This window comes from Staurois parvus, unplaced genomic scaffold (genome assembly GCF_062004578.1).
Source record: "Staurois parvus isolate SC_StPar_1 unplaced genomic scaffold, SC_StPar_1.0 ptg000207l, whole genome shotgun sequence".
Classification (NCBI taxonomy): domain Eukaryota; kingdom Metazoa; phylum Chordata; class Amphibia; order Anura; family Ranidae; genus Staurois; species Staurois parvus.
In genome coordinates this window covers 217,852-232,696 of record NW_028318003.1, presented here as the reverse complement: position 1 = coordinate 232,696, position 14,845 = coordinate 217,852, and the positions used below count along the sequence as shown (strand labels likewise).

Sequence of the window (14,845 nt, the reverse complement as noted above, 5' to 3'; positions counted from 1 at the left end):
TCTTCTGCTACCTCTGCTCACACACCAAAGTGATCGTCATGGCAATGGGACAGTTAAAAAACATCAGTTAACTGGATTAATAATAGAGTTTTTAGATCGTGTTTTGTTAGAATCGTTTTGTGTCTTACTGGAAACTATTTTGTTCCCTCATTTCATTATTAGGTACTGAGTTGGGGATGATGGAGGGGGGGGGCGTTATTCTTTGGTATCTTTGCCTTCGGTTTCAGTTGATTTTCTCTCAGAATTCTTGTAGATTGAATAGTACACTTAATAAATTAATACTTCTTCTACTCCAGCAGTGCTTTCCCAGCATTTCCAGGTGCACCCATCTGCTCTGGTTATAATTGTAAAATTCTAAAATAATAAATTATAAAATAAAAAGGAAAAAGGAGAAGGCAGCAGAAGTCAGTGGCGGGAGCATAGCCAGGAGCTCAAAAGAGAAGATATTTTGCCTTGATGGCCATAGGTGTAATCATTCATGCCTTGGAGTGTGCGAGTGTGAAAAAAAAAGATCTTCTGTCAATAAGCTCAAGCTGCTCTTTTGTCCTCTGCCAGAAATCTCTTGTGACCTTAATTCAGTTAGAGAGGGCAAAGCAGAGTAACCCCCATAACAACACATTAGATGTTAGTTTCCTTAAACCAGATCACTGAAAAATGAATTGTGATTGGTTGTTGTGCCACATGACCATTTGCTTTATAACATTTTCTAATGCTGTTTTGTGTATTTTCTTTTCTTTTTCAGCACCTCCACCACCTCCACCTCCTGTAAGTTTTCACCAATTAAAACACTTTATAGCCAAGTTCACCCAAAGCTCATACTTCAGTTTTGGATGGACATCAGCACTTGTTTTTAGGGTGTTTTCCAATGGAAGGCCACTATAGTTTCTGGCACCACTTTTTCATATGGCCATTATAAAGCTGAAAATAGGTGTCATGGACTGCTTATCTAATCGATGTCCTTGGGATTTCAGAGATTAGTCGATACTCTGGAAAAAGTAGTATATTGTAATTATCATTGAAAAGTGGTTATTACGTTGCCCATAGCCTCTTAAAAGCTTTAATAGCAGTAGTGTTTATCAGAAGGAAAAAAAAAACCCAGGGCCTATGCGTCCAGGAGCAGCAGCGTTTTGGCAGGAAAAAGACGCGAGCAAAGGCATCTAAATGTATTTAAACCTGCCTAAACGCGTGTTGACGCCAGGCGCGTTTAGCGCTTCAGCTTTAATTCATTTAAATGGCCAGAATAATAATGTATAATTATTCTGGCCAATGAAATTCATTAATGCCCAAGCGCTTGACGCCTTTAAATGCACCTAAATGTTTGCGTCTTTGAAATGTCCTGTCTGTGTGAGGCCTTATAGAGCTTCCATGTTGCACTGCAGCTTTCAATAGCACTAAAGCTGAAGCTAAAATGTTTCCATCACAGACCTACTCTGACATTAGAATGAGGCAAACAAGTCTTTTCCTAAGCAGGCCTAGTAATGATAATTGTACTCCATAACATGTCCCTATGACCATTCTAATAGTACACCTCTCTCTATATTGTAGCCTCCATGTAGCCACGTGACCTGCGCTCCTGAACCCACTTGTGAAGACAATGAGTATAAGATTCAAACTCCAACTGATGACCCTTGCTGCCAGACATTCTCCTGCAGTAAGTGCTGACCTTCATTATGTGACTTTGTTGCATTCTTTCATTTCAAAGAAAAGCTATACAATACAAAACACATGTGACAGCAAGTAGATGGAAATAACAAAGTAAGAGAGTGTGAAAAAGTATTTGAAGATCAAGGGAAGGCTGCAAACCATAAGATTTGCATCTATCTGTCATTTGATTTACCATCTGACTGGTGGCTACTGGTCACTGCACTGTTCAATTTTGCATTGTCTGATTGAAGCAATCTGTTGTGTTATTTGGATGTTGATATTCCACTGCTGTTTATATACTGTATATGCTGTACACAGTTGTAAGTTGCTTGCTGAGTTAGGCTAGATGGTAATCACATGTTCCTCTTTTTATTTTTCAGTTCCTATACCAACAACTCCCGTAAGTACAAAAAAAGGTAGAATGTGTAAAATCTGATTGTAGTATAAATTCAGTGGACTATCAGGCTGATTTTGTAAGTTCATGTGGAATTGATAAAATGCAGGTAAAGCTTTGTTTGACAAATATAATGATGTGTAATCAAGCCCCACTGCATAACCACTTCGGGTCTCATGACTCCCTAAACTGTATCCTTGAGACTTGTATTAATCCATTGTAAAAACTGAGAACTGTACGTACATCTCAAACATAGAGTATATGCCGACTGCTGTTGGTACCTGTATAAAACATTATTCAGGCGGATGCCCTGATTCTTCTGTGCTGCTGGACCCCATAGCACCTGCCTGACCTGCTATGGCTAAAAGATGATTGCTGCAACCAATGGCTGCATTTTGCAAATCATCATTCAGCTCTAAACTCCAGGCAAGCAGATAAACAAACAGATGAAATACATTTATGGGAGCTTTTATTACCTGCTAAAGGATATTTATTTTTGACCATGCTCTCGTTACATCTTCATGGCTCAGCCACATAGCACAGCCACGACTGACAGGGCAGGACATGTGAAATGTATCTGCTGCAGTTCCATAACACTTGCAGATTTTTCCTCACCTCAAGCCTCTGATGGAACAGTGAAAGGAGAAGCATCAGACTTATGAGCTAATGTCTCTGTCACTCTGATCTCTCCTCCTATTAGAATGGCACTTGTCTTTTAGCTGGCTCCTTTTCTGTACAGGCACTGCAACAGGTTTATTTCAGGTCAGATTCAAGCTACTTACACAGCTTGAATAAAAAAAAAATGCACTGACACCTATTTGTGTATGTACTGGTATGCACTGGCATCTTATGTTGTTATTGTTTTTTCCAGGCTCCTCCTCCTCCTCCTCCTGTGACGGTAAGTTTATTTTTTATGTGCCGACAAGCAAACTGATAGAATAGCATATAAAGTAATCAAATGTTCCATCAGTAGTGTTGCGCACTGAGATTTTAGCATCATAAGTGTAAATCTGTATCTCCGGGTATCAATAGAGTGTTGGGGATTAGGTCAGTGGTCAGCAGGGGCGGACTGACAACTCATGGTGCCCCTGGGCAGTAGGGGATCATGGGGCCTACTGACCCTGGGCCCTCGGGCAGTGCCCGAGTGCACGAATGGTCAGTCCGCCCCTGGTGATCAGTAGGAGTAAGGTTTAAGCACAGATGTGCCTTTAACAAAACTAGACCCCCTCCCCCCCCAACCCCCTTCCCCCATGTAGCCTTCATTAACTAATCTACACTAAAATCTCCTTCCTCTGCTGTTTACTGAACTTAATAGCATAGCCGCGGTCACTTCTAATGTTTAAAGTCCTGCAGCAGTAATTCTCTTCAGTACTGGCCATGCTTGTACAGTAAACCCTCAGAGATTTGTATGGGACTTCTCCTATTATATTTATAACCTCCTCAGTACCAAAACACATTGCTAACCTGGGAATAAATGTTCTCCTATCTATTGTATATATTGATTGTCCAATGAAAGTGATCTTCCTGTCACTTCCTACAGCCTTGTGACAGCAGCGGATGCCTACCAGCAGACTGTAGAGATGGTGAAATAATAGTAGAGACGTCAAACGATGATGATCCTTGCTGTCCCACATACACATGTAGTAAGTACATTGCTGGAACATTTCTTTTTAGTGATCATAAAAATGATGTCAATTGCTTACACTACAGGAAGTATACAAATCTCAAGATATGTCTGAATTAAAAAAGGTTTTATATATGTTTAGCAATGCTGTCATTTACATACCCCAAGAAAGCTACTGCCTTTTTAGCCGGAAATGTCCTCATACTTTTTCTTTCAATGTGTAAAGTGATGGTGCAGCTTTTTGCATCCGTCATGACACAGCTGGATAAAAGGTGGAAGGACATAGTGAAAAGATGGTGGAGTTTCCTGTCAACAGGACTCCAGTACCAGAAAGTAAAACAGCAGTGAACATTGCATTTGTGCTAAGGAATTCCAACTCCACAGATGCCATAGGACAGCTTTGCAGCAAGCTCACACGAGTAATAATAGTAGTAGTAGTATAGTTTCCTGTTTAATGTGAAATGTATCATTTTCTACAGTACCTCCACCACCGCCACCACCTACTCCTCCAGTGAATACACCTGTAAGTACCGTTCTGACTTAAGTAATATCTTACCTATTTATACTGGGTGAAATGCTAACAGTTATGTGTAACAACCAATATTTATTCTTTCCATCTTTTCCAGCATAAATGTCATGGTGTCACATGCAATGTGCCTTCCTGCTTACGGAACGGAGAAAGAGCAGTCGAGGTTGACACCACGGACCCTTGCTGTCTAGCATATGAATGTCGTAAGTGTGATTGTGGACTCTTTTTGGAGCAAATGACAAGGAAACTGTAATGATTTAAAGTTTGTGAATCGATATATTTTCAAAACTGATTTTTTTTATCCACTTTTATTATTTAAATGCGGTTTTATATTAAAAAGCGAAAGTCCAATGGATGCACCAATGACACTGCTCACTGTGGGAAAGAGCAGAGAAGAAGGTGTTTGCCTTCAGACTCCTTGTCTATGATTTAAACTCTCTAGTGCCCTGTGTGAAGAGCAGGCAAGGAGGCAGAGAGATGGGGATAATTCATTCTTCTGGGTGGTTGTTGTACAGCAAAGTTTCTCTGTAGTTTTGACGTAAACAATACACAGCAAAGATAATATTAACTCAGTTAATGAGGTGAGGCTGTGTTCACATGAATAACCTTTTTCACGTGCAAGCAAAATGCAGATGTTTTATTTAAATTCCTGAAAGATTGCACACGAGGGGCAATTAAAGGTTCTTTTTGGCCAATCAAATGATGCATCTTTCTGTATGTAATGAAGGTAAATCTTTCGGGCTTAGCTTAGCCTTCACTCTCCAAATGACTGTCTGATAAAACGGAATAAATGAATAAATATGTGTTTTGTTTTACAGAGTGTGACCCATGCCCACCAGCTCCTTTTTGTGATGGTGCCGATCTAATTGTGAACTTTAACTTGGTGGCAGAATGTTGTCCAATATATGAATGTCGTAAGTAATTCTATACATTTTCCACACCTAAAGAAGACCTCTCAATCAAAGGCCATTTGCATCTAGACTGTCCCCTTCAAAAACCCCTCAGCAATATCAGAGAAAGAACAACTCTACAGTGTGAAAACAAGCACTGCTAATGGGTGCTCATACTTCAGTCATTTACATACAGAGTAATTAACAAAAATCAGCACCTCTCTGTGGCTACCATTGAATATCTGTGGTTTAGGGTTCAGGTCTAAGTCATGCAATGAATGACTTTGTACATGAATGTCTGCAATATAGTACCAACAGAAAAAGACTTGACTAAGAGGTGCTGGGAATGCTACAGTTTACATTTTTCCAGTCCTTTCTTTCCCAGGATTTTAGTATTGAGACATGCTATTAGTCAATTACTGACAATGAATAATCGTGATTGTAGGGTTTCTCATGAGAATGTATTTGAATATTTATGAGTTGGGTCGGTCTCAGCAGATAGACCGTCAGTCACAACCAGTGAGAAGGAAGGAGGGGCGGGGCTGGGGGTCGAATACACACTGGGGTCTATTGATGCTGGCTGCTGGGCAATCCATGTCGCCGTAGAGGATCTATTTTTTTGTTAGCGTCTATTGATACCGGGGAGATGTATTGTTGCTGGCAGGGAACCTATTGTTTCTGTGGGGTCTTGTGTTGCTGGGAGATTAATTGTTGCTGGGAGGGACCTACTGTAGATGGAGAGATTTATTGATGCTGGCTGCAGGAGGGTCTACTGATGCTGATTGCTGGGAAATCTGTTTTTGTTGGAATCTTTTGTTTCTGGGGGATCTATTGTTACTGGATGATCTATTGTTGCTAGGGGGCATCTATATTTGCAGTCTGCAGGGGATCTATTTTAATGCTTTTATTGTTTTTCACAAATTCCATACAAGTTGCTTAGCACAACAAAATGATACTTGTTTCTGTATTCTCTAAAAGTGGCGGTATTGGGAGGTGGGCAGGGGGTGGACCCAAGGGACAGAGACAGGGGTGACTTGGTAGGAGGGGTTTCCTTCTCCTATTCTCTGAGTTAAAAAAAACTCTGCATAAAAGTATCTAGAGCTGATGTTTTTCTCTTTACATTTTAGCACCGCCAACAACACCCCAACCACCTCCACCCTTTACCGTAAGTCATTAATTATTATTCTTCCCACATGAAGCATCTTTTTAGTTTTGCTAATTTAATGATTTTTTTTATTGCATATCATAGTAAAGCGTATTATAATTATTTTTATTGTTGTTGTTGTTATTGCTGTTATCAATATTAGCAATATATTCCCCAAATTATATTTATTTACATTCCCCATATATATTTGCTTTCCATCTGCAATTCTTGTTGGCTAAAATATTGAGACAAAAAAAAAATAGATCACAATCAGTATAAACAGAGCATGTAAATGCAATGAGTACATTTGACTGGACGTTATCCATATAGAATTACACTGAGAAAACACGACTGCATTTTAACATGCTTTTAGCTGTATCTGACATTTTTCATTTTGTTCATCCATAGAACCCACCCACTCCACCTCCACCTCCAGTAAGTTATACTAGTTGTTATCTTTATAGCCTATAGCCTTTATAATGTTTTAATGGTCTAGGAGAGCAGTGTGGACTCTGGAGCTCAAGTCAAGTAGAAGATACATTGAGAGAAATACATAGACTGGCAATAAGGAGCTCTCCTTCAGAAAATGCTAGTTACCTGTCATCCCTGCTTATCTGGTGGAGCCTTATGGAGCCACTGACACAACTCCATAGTCTGTGCTTTGTTTGATGCATTCAGGTTCCACTGATTTAGAAAGTATTGAAGAGGTCAGCAGTAACAGTCTACATACTATATATATTTCCCTGTACATGTTCCTGTACTCTAGAAGCTGTGCCCCCCCCGCCCCAAAAAGGCAAGAATAGGCAAAGGACCTTAAAGTAGAACTATAACCAATTTTTTTTCATTTTGGATAAGCAGTAAGGAAGGGTTATAACCCGTTTTTTTTTTTTGCCAGCTGTGTCCAATTGGGGAGATTTGCCTTCACTTCCCGTCCGATAGCCCAAATAAGGAGGGAGAGGAAATCCCTGCAAATTAAGGGAATCCCTTGGGGCCCCCAGGTCACCAGAACTTTAATAATGAATCCTAATGAAATAATGAAACTAGGTAGAAGATAATAATACTTTTGGTTGGACTATGCTTACATCCATAACCAAGACATTTTCTTTATGCTTGATGGTTTTACACATTTATGTATGCACTTACACACGATTGCTTTTCTGTTTCCAAAAGCCATCATGCACGGATATACTCTGTGCTCCTGTGTCCTGTGAGATGACAGGTGCCACCCCAGTTGTAATGGAAGCTCCTTCTGGCGCTCGCTGCTGTCCAGTCATTATCTGCCGTAAGTTGAATTGTGCAAAGAAATGTATTGTTAGGTAACAATGTATAAAAGTTTAAAAAAAATGAATTCCAAAGCTTTTTAGTTAATTGACAGTTTTCATTTTACCGTAAAGCATAGCAGAGCTTTCTTTACAAAGGTGATTTGCTTTTATCGCAAATCCTTCCACCCCCTCAAAAAAAAGTGTTTATTCCAATCATTGTTTATGAAGCTGGGCCAACTGTACAATCATATATCGAATTAATCCAAACTGCCTATCTCCATTTCAGACTAGTTAGCTTTCATCAGTGCTGTGTATGAGAGTTCATGTCAGCATAACTTGTCTGTCTATATGTTATCATTCATTTCAGAAAATACAATTTCTTGTTCATTGAATACATGCTTGCTGTTTAAGGTGTTGTCTATTCTTTATATGCAGAATGTCAAGATCTATGCGATATTCCCACATGCGATGATAACAGGCCACCACTGCTGCTTGGAGACCCCGAAACACAGTGCTGTCCTGAACATCAGTGTCGTAAGTGTCTTTATAGCAAGAGAGTGGGGGAACTTTGCAGCAGGCCTGTATTTGCTACCCATAGAAAGTATTCATAATACAGATTTATTTTTTCTAATGCAAATTCTAATTTGATCATTATTGTAAGCTGAAAAATATTAACTATACCTTATATGAGTACCAGTGCTTCACAGTATAATAGTCTTGTGAGTGTCCAGCCAATAAAGCTTGGTGATGCCTGGACTGCTGCAGTGAGGGAGAATGAAATGAGCAGGTCTCATCTGGCCCCCAGACTATGAGTTATGCAGCAATCACTTCTTCTGCTACCTCTGCTCACACACCAAAGTGATTGTCATGGCAATGGGACAGTTAAAAAACATCAGTTAACTGGATTAATAATAGAGTTTTTAGATCGTGTTTTGTTAGAATCGTTTTGTGTCTTACTGGAAACTATTTTGTTCCCTCATTTCATTATTAGGTACTGAGTTGGGGATGATGGAGGGGGGGGGCGTTATTCTTTGGTATCTTTGCCTTCGGTTTCAGTTGATTTTCTCTCAGAATTCTTGTAGATTGAATAGTACACTTAATAAATTAATACTTCTTCTACTCCAGCAGTGCTTTCCCAGCATTTCCAGGTGCACCCATCTGCTCTGGTTATAATTGTAAAATTCTAAAATAATAAATTATAAAATAAAAAGGAAAAAGGAGAAGGCAGCAGAAGTCAGTGGCGGGAGCATAGCCAGGAGCTCAAAAGAGAAGATATTTTGCCTTGATGGCCATAGGTGTAATCATTCATGCCTTGGAGTGTGCGAGTGTGAAAAAAAAAGATCTTCTGTCAATAAGCTCAAGCTGCTCTTTTGTCCTCTGCCAGAAATCTCTTGTGACCTTAATTCAGTTAGAGAGGGCAAAGCAGAGTAACCCCCATAACAACACATTAGATGTTAGTTTCCTTAAACCAGATCACTGAAAAATGAATTGTGATTGGTTGTTGTGCCACATGACCATTTGCTTTATAACATTTTCTAATGCTGTTTTGTGTATTTTCTTTTCTTTTTCAGCACCTCCACCACCTCCACCTCCTGTAAGTTTTCACCAATTAAAACACTTTATAGCCAAGTTCACCCAAAGCTCATACTTCAGTTTTGGATGGACATCAGCACTTGTTTTTAGGGTGTTTTCCAATGGAAGGCCACTATAGTTTCTGGCACCACTTTTTCATATGGCCATTATAAAGCTGAAAATAGGTGTCATGGACTGCTTATCTAATCGATGTCCTTGGGATTTCAGAGATTAGTCGATACTCTGGAAAAAGTAGTATATTGTAATTATCATTGAAAAGTGGTTATTACGTTGCCCATAGCCTCTTAAAAGCTTTAATAGCAGTAGTGTTTATCAGAAGGAAAAAAAAAAACCCAGGGCCTATGCGTCCAGGAGCAGCAGCGTTTTGGCAGGAAAAAGACGCGAGCAAAGGCATCTAAATGTATTTAAACCTGCCTAAACGCGTGTTGACGCCAGGCGCGTTTAGCGCTTCAGCTTTAATTCATTTAAATGGCCAGAATAATAATGTATAATTATTCTGGCCAATGAAATTCATTAATGCCCAAGCGCTTGACGCCTTTAAATGCACCTAAATGTTTGCGTCTTTGAAATGTCCTGTCTGTGTGAGGCCTTATAGAGCTTCCATGTTGCACTGCAGCTTTCAATAGCACTAAAGCTGAAGCTAAAATGTTTCCATCACAGACCTACTCTGACATTAGAATGAGGCAAACAAGTCTTTTCCTAAGCAGGCCTAGTAATGATAATTGTACTCCATAACATGTCCCTATGACCATTCTAATAGTACACCTCTCTCTATATTGTAGCCTCCATGTAGCCACGTGACCTGCGCTCCTGAACCCACTTGTGAAGACAATGAGTATAAGATTCAAACTCCAACTGATGACCCTTGCTGCCAGACATTCTCCTGCAGTAAGTGCTGACCTTCATTATGTGACTTTGTTGCATTCTTTCATTTCAAAGAAAAGCTATACAATACAAAACACATGTGACAGCAAGTAGATGGAAATAACAAAGTAAGAGAGTGTGAAAAAGTATTTGAAGATCAAGGGAAGGCTGCAAACCATAAGATTTGCATCTATCTGTCATTTGATTTACCATCTGACTGGTGGCTACTGGTCACTGCACTGTTCAATTTTGCATTGTCTGATTGAAGCAATCTGTTGTGTTATTTGGATGTTGATATTCCACTGCTGTTTATATACTGTATATGCTGTACACAGTTGTAAGTTGCTTGCTGAGTTAGGCTAGATGGTAATCACATGTTCCTCTTTTTATTTTTCAGTTCCTATACCAACAACTCCCGTAAGTACAAAAAAAGGTAGAATGTGTAAAATCTGATTGTAGTATAAATTCAGTGGACTATCAAGCTGATTTTGTAAGTTCATGTGGAATTGATAAAATGCAGGTAAAGCTTTGTTTGACAAATATAATGATGTGTAATCAAGCCCCACTGCATAACCACTTCGGGTCTCATGACTCCCTAAACTGTATCCTTGAGACTTGTATTAATCCATTGTAAAAACTGAGAACTGTACGTACATCTCAAACATAGAGTATATGCCGACTGCTGTTGGTACCTGTATAAAACATTATTCAGGCGGATGCCCTGATTCTTCTGTGCTGCTGGACCCCATAGCACCTGCCTGACCTGCTATGGCTAAAAGATGATTGCTGCAACCAATGGCTGCATTTTGCAAATCATCATTCAGCTCTAAACTCCAGGCAAGCAGATAAACAAACAGATGAAATACATTTATGGGAGCTTTTATTACCTGCTAAAGGATATTTATTTTTGACCATGCTCTCGTTACATCTTCATGGCTCAGCCACATAGCACAGCCACGACTGACAGGGCAGGACATGTGAAATGTATCTGCTGCAGTTCCATAACACTTGCAGATTTTTCCTCACCTCAAGCCTCTGATGGAACAGTGAAAGGAGAAGCATCAGACTTATGAGCTAATGTCTCTGTCACTCTGATCTCTCCTCCTATTAGAATGGCACTTGTCTTTTAGCTGGCTCCTTTTCTGTACAGGCACTGCAACAGGTTTATTTCAGGTCAGATTCAAGCTACTTACACAGCTTGAATAAAAAAAAAAAGCACTGACACCTATTTGTGTATGTACTGGTATGCACTGGCATCTTATGTTGTTATTGTTTTTTCCAGGCTCCTCCTCCTCCTCCTCCTGTGACGGTAAGTTTATTTTTTATGTGCCGACAAGCAAACTGATAGAATAGCATATAAAGTAATCAAATGTTCCATCAGTAGTGTTGCGCACTGAGATTTTAGCATCATAAGTGTAAATCTGTATCTCCGGGTATCAATAGAGTGTTGGGGATTAGGTCAGTGGTCAGCAGGGGCGGACTGACAACTCATGGTGCCCCTGGGCAGTAGGGGATCATGGGGCCTACTGACCCTGGGCCCTCGGGCAGTGCCCGAGTGCACGAATGGTCAGTCCGCCCCTGGTGATCAGTAGGAGTAAGGTTTAAGCACAGATGTGCCTTTAACAAAACTAGACCCCCTCCCCCCCCAACCCCCTTCCCCCATGTAGCCTTCATTAACTAATCTACACTAAAATCTCCTTCCTCTGCTGTTTAAAGTCCTGCAGCAGTAATTCTCTTCAGTACTGGCCATGCTTGTACAGTAAACCCTCAGAGATTTGTATGGGACTTCTCCTATTATATTTATAACCTCCTCAGTACCAAAACACATTGCTAACCTGGGAATAAATGTTCTCCTATCTATTGTATATATTGATTGTCCAATGAAAGTGATCTTCCTGTCACTTCCTACAGCCTTGTGACAGCAGCGGATGCCTACCAGCAGACTGTAGAGATGGTGAAATAATAGTAGAGACGTCAAACGATGATGATCCTTGCTGTCCCACATACACATGTAGTAAGTACATTGCTGGAACATTTCTTTTTAGTGATCATGAAAATGATGTCAATTGCTTACACTACAGGAAGTATACAAATCTCAAGATATGTTTGAATTAAAAAAGGTTTTATATATGTTTAGCAATGCTGTCATTTACATACCCCAAGAAAGCTACTGCCTTTTTAGCCGGAAATGTCCTCATACTTTTTCTTTCAATGTGTAAAGTGATGGTGCAGCTTTTTGCATCCGTCATGACACAGCTGGATAAAAGGTGGAAGGACATAGTGAAAAGATGGTGGAGTTTCCTGTCAACAGGACTCCAGTACCAGAAAGTAAAACAGCAGTGAACATTGCATTTGTGCTAAGGAATTCCAACTCCACAGATGCCATAGGACAGCTTTGCAGCAAGCTCACACGAGTAATAATAGTAGTAGTAGTATAGTTTCCTGTTTAATGTGAAATGTATCATTTTCTACAGTACCTCCACCACCGCCACCACCTACTCCTGCAGTGAATACACCTGTAAGTACCGTTCTGACTTAAGTAATATCTTACCTATTTATACTGGGTGAAATGCTAACAGTTATGTGTAACAACCAATATTTATTCTTTCCATCTTTTCCAGCATAAATGTCATGGTGTCACATGCAATGTGCCTTCCTGCTTACGGAACGGAGAAAGAGCAGTCGAGGTTGACACCACGGACCCTTGCTGTCTAGCATATGAATGTCGTAAGTGTGATTGTGGACTCTTTTTGGAGCAAATGACAAGGAAACTGTAATGATTTAAAGTTTGTGAATCGATATATTTTCAAAACTGATTTTTTTTATCCACTTTTATTATTTAAATGCGGTTTTATATTAAAAAGCGAAAGTCCAATGGATGCACCAATGACACTGCTCACTGTGGGAAAGAGCAGAGAAGAAGGTGTTTGCCTTCAGACTCCTTCTCTATGATTTAAACTCTCTAGTGCCCTGTGTGAAGAGCAGGCAAGGAGGCAGAGAGATGGGGATAATTCATTCTTCTGGGTGGTTGTTGTACAGCAAAGTTTCTCTGTAGTTTTGACGTAAACAATACACAGCAAAGATAATATTAACTCAGTTAATGAGGTGAGGCTGTGTTCACATGAATAACCTTTTTCACGTGCAAGCAAAATGCAGATGTTTTATTTAAATTCCTGAAAGATTGCACACGAGGGGCAATTAAAGGTTCTTTTTGGCCAATCAAATGATGCATCTTTCTGTATGTAATGAAGGTAAATCTTTCGGGCTTAGCTTAGCCTTCACTCTCCAAATGACTGTCTGATAAAACGGAATAAATGAATAAATATGTGTTTTGTTTTACAGAGTGTGACCCATGCCCACCAGCTCCTTTTTGTGATGGTGCCGATCTAATTGTGAACTTTAACTTGGTGGCAGAATGTTGTCCAATATATGAATGTCGTAAGTAATTCTATACATTTTCCACACCTAAAGAAGACCTCTCAATCAAAGGCCATTTGCATCTAGACTGTCCCCTTCAAAAACCCCTCAGCAATATCAGAGAAAGAACAACTCTACAGTGTGAAAACAAGCACTGCTAATGGGTGCTCATACTTCAGTCATTTACATACAGAGTAATTAACAAAAATCAGCACCTCTCTGTGGCTACCATTGAATATCTGTGGTTTAGGGTTCAGGCCTAAGTCATGCAATGAATGACTTTGTACATGAATGTCTGCAATATAGTACCAACAGAAAAAGACTTGACTAAGAGGTGCTGGAAATGCTACAGTTTACATTTTTCCAGTCCTTTCTTTCCCAGGATTTTAGTATTGAGACATGCTATTAGTCAATTACTGACAATGAATAATCGTGATTGTAGGGTTTCTCATGAGAATGTATTTGAATATTTATGAGTTGGGTCGGTCTCAGCAGATAGACCGTCAGTCACAACCAGTGAGAAGGAAGGAGGGGCGGGGCTGGGGGTCGAATACACACTGGGGTCTATTGATGCTGGCTGCTGGGCAATCCATGTCGCCGTAGAGGATCTATTTTTTTGTTAGCGTCTATTGATACCGGGAGATCTATTGTTGCTGGCAGGGAACCTATTGTTTCTGTGGGGTCTTGTGTTGCTGGGAGATTAATTGTTGCTGGGAGGGACCTACTGTAGATGGAGAGATTTATTGATGCTGGCTGCAGGAGGGTCTACTGATGCTGATTGCTGGGAAATCTGTTTTTGTTGGAATCTTTTGTTTCTGGGGGATCTATTGTTACTGGATGATCTATTGTTGCTAGGGGGCATCTATATTTGCAGTCTGCAGGGGATCTATTTTAATGCTTTTATTGTTTTTCACAAATTCCATACAAGTTGCTTAGCACAACAAAATGATACTTGTTTCTGTATTCTCTAAAAGTGGCGGTATTGGGAGGTGGGCAGGGGGTGGACCCAAGGGACAGAGACAGGGGTGACTTGGTAGGAGGGGTTTCCTTCTCCTATTCTCTGAGTTAAAAAAAACTCTGCATAAAAGTATCTAGAGCTGATGTTTTTCTCTTTACATTTTAGCACCGCCAACAACACCCCAACCACCTCCACCCTTTACCGTAAGTCATTAATTATTATTCTTCCCACATGAAGCATCTTTTTAGTTTTGCTAATTTAATGATTTTTTTTATTGCATATCATAGTAAAGCGTATTATAATTATTTTTATTGTTGTTGTTGTTATTGCTGTTATCAATATTAGCAATATATTCCCCAAATTATATTTATTTACATTCCCCATATATATTTGCTTTCCATCTGCAATTCTTGTTGGCTAAAATATTGAGACAAAAAAAAAATAGATCACAATCAGTATAAACAGAGCATGTAAATGCAATGAGTACATTTGACTGGACCTTATCCATATAGAATTACACTGAGAA

The 14,845-nt window shown here is 39.7% G+C and overlaps 1 protein-coding gene across 1 annotated transcript in view; it reads left to right on the top strand.

The window, feature by feature from the left end:
• LOC149461208 (uncharacterized) overlaps nucleotides 1–14,845 on the top strand; it is a 329,662-nt gene that overhangs the window by 232,025 nt on the left and 82,792 nt on the right. Inside the window, exons 142-153 of the mRNA XM_089678641.1 lie at nucleotides 743–765; nucleotides 1,546–1,651; nucleotides 4,142–4,185; nucleotides 4,289–4,394; nucleotides 5,010–5,105; nucleotides 7,923–8,021; nucleotides 9,059–9,081; nucleotides 9,863–9,968; nucleotides 12,419–12,462; nucleotides 12,566–12,671; nucleotides 13,287–13,382; nucleotides 14,485–14,522. Coding sequence (XP_089534767.1) covers nucleotides 743–765; nucleotides 1,546–1,651; nucleotides 4,142–4,185; nucleotides 4,289–4,394; nucleotides 5,010–5,105; nucleotides 7,923–8,021; nucleotides 9,059–9,081; nucleotides 9,863–9,968; nucleotides 12,419–12,462; nucleotides 12,566–12,671; nucleotides 13,287–13,382; nucleotides 14,485–14,522 — 887 coding nt within the window. The remainder of the gene's footprint in view (nucleotides 1–742; nucleotides 766–1,545; nucleotides 1,652–4,141; nucleotides 4,186–4,288; nucleotides 4,395–5,009; nucleotides 5,106–7,922; nucleotides 8,022–9,058; nucleotides 9,082–9,862; nucleotides 9,969–12,418; nucleotides 12,463–12,565; nucleotides 12,672–13,286; nucleotides 13,383–14,484; nucleotides 14,523–14,845) is intronic.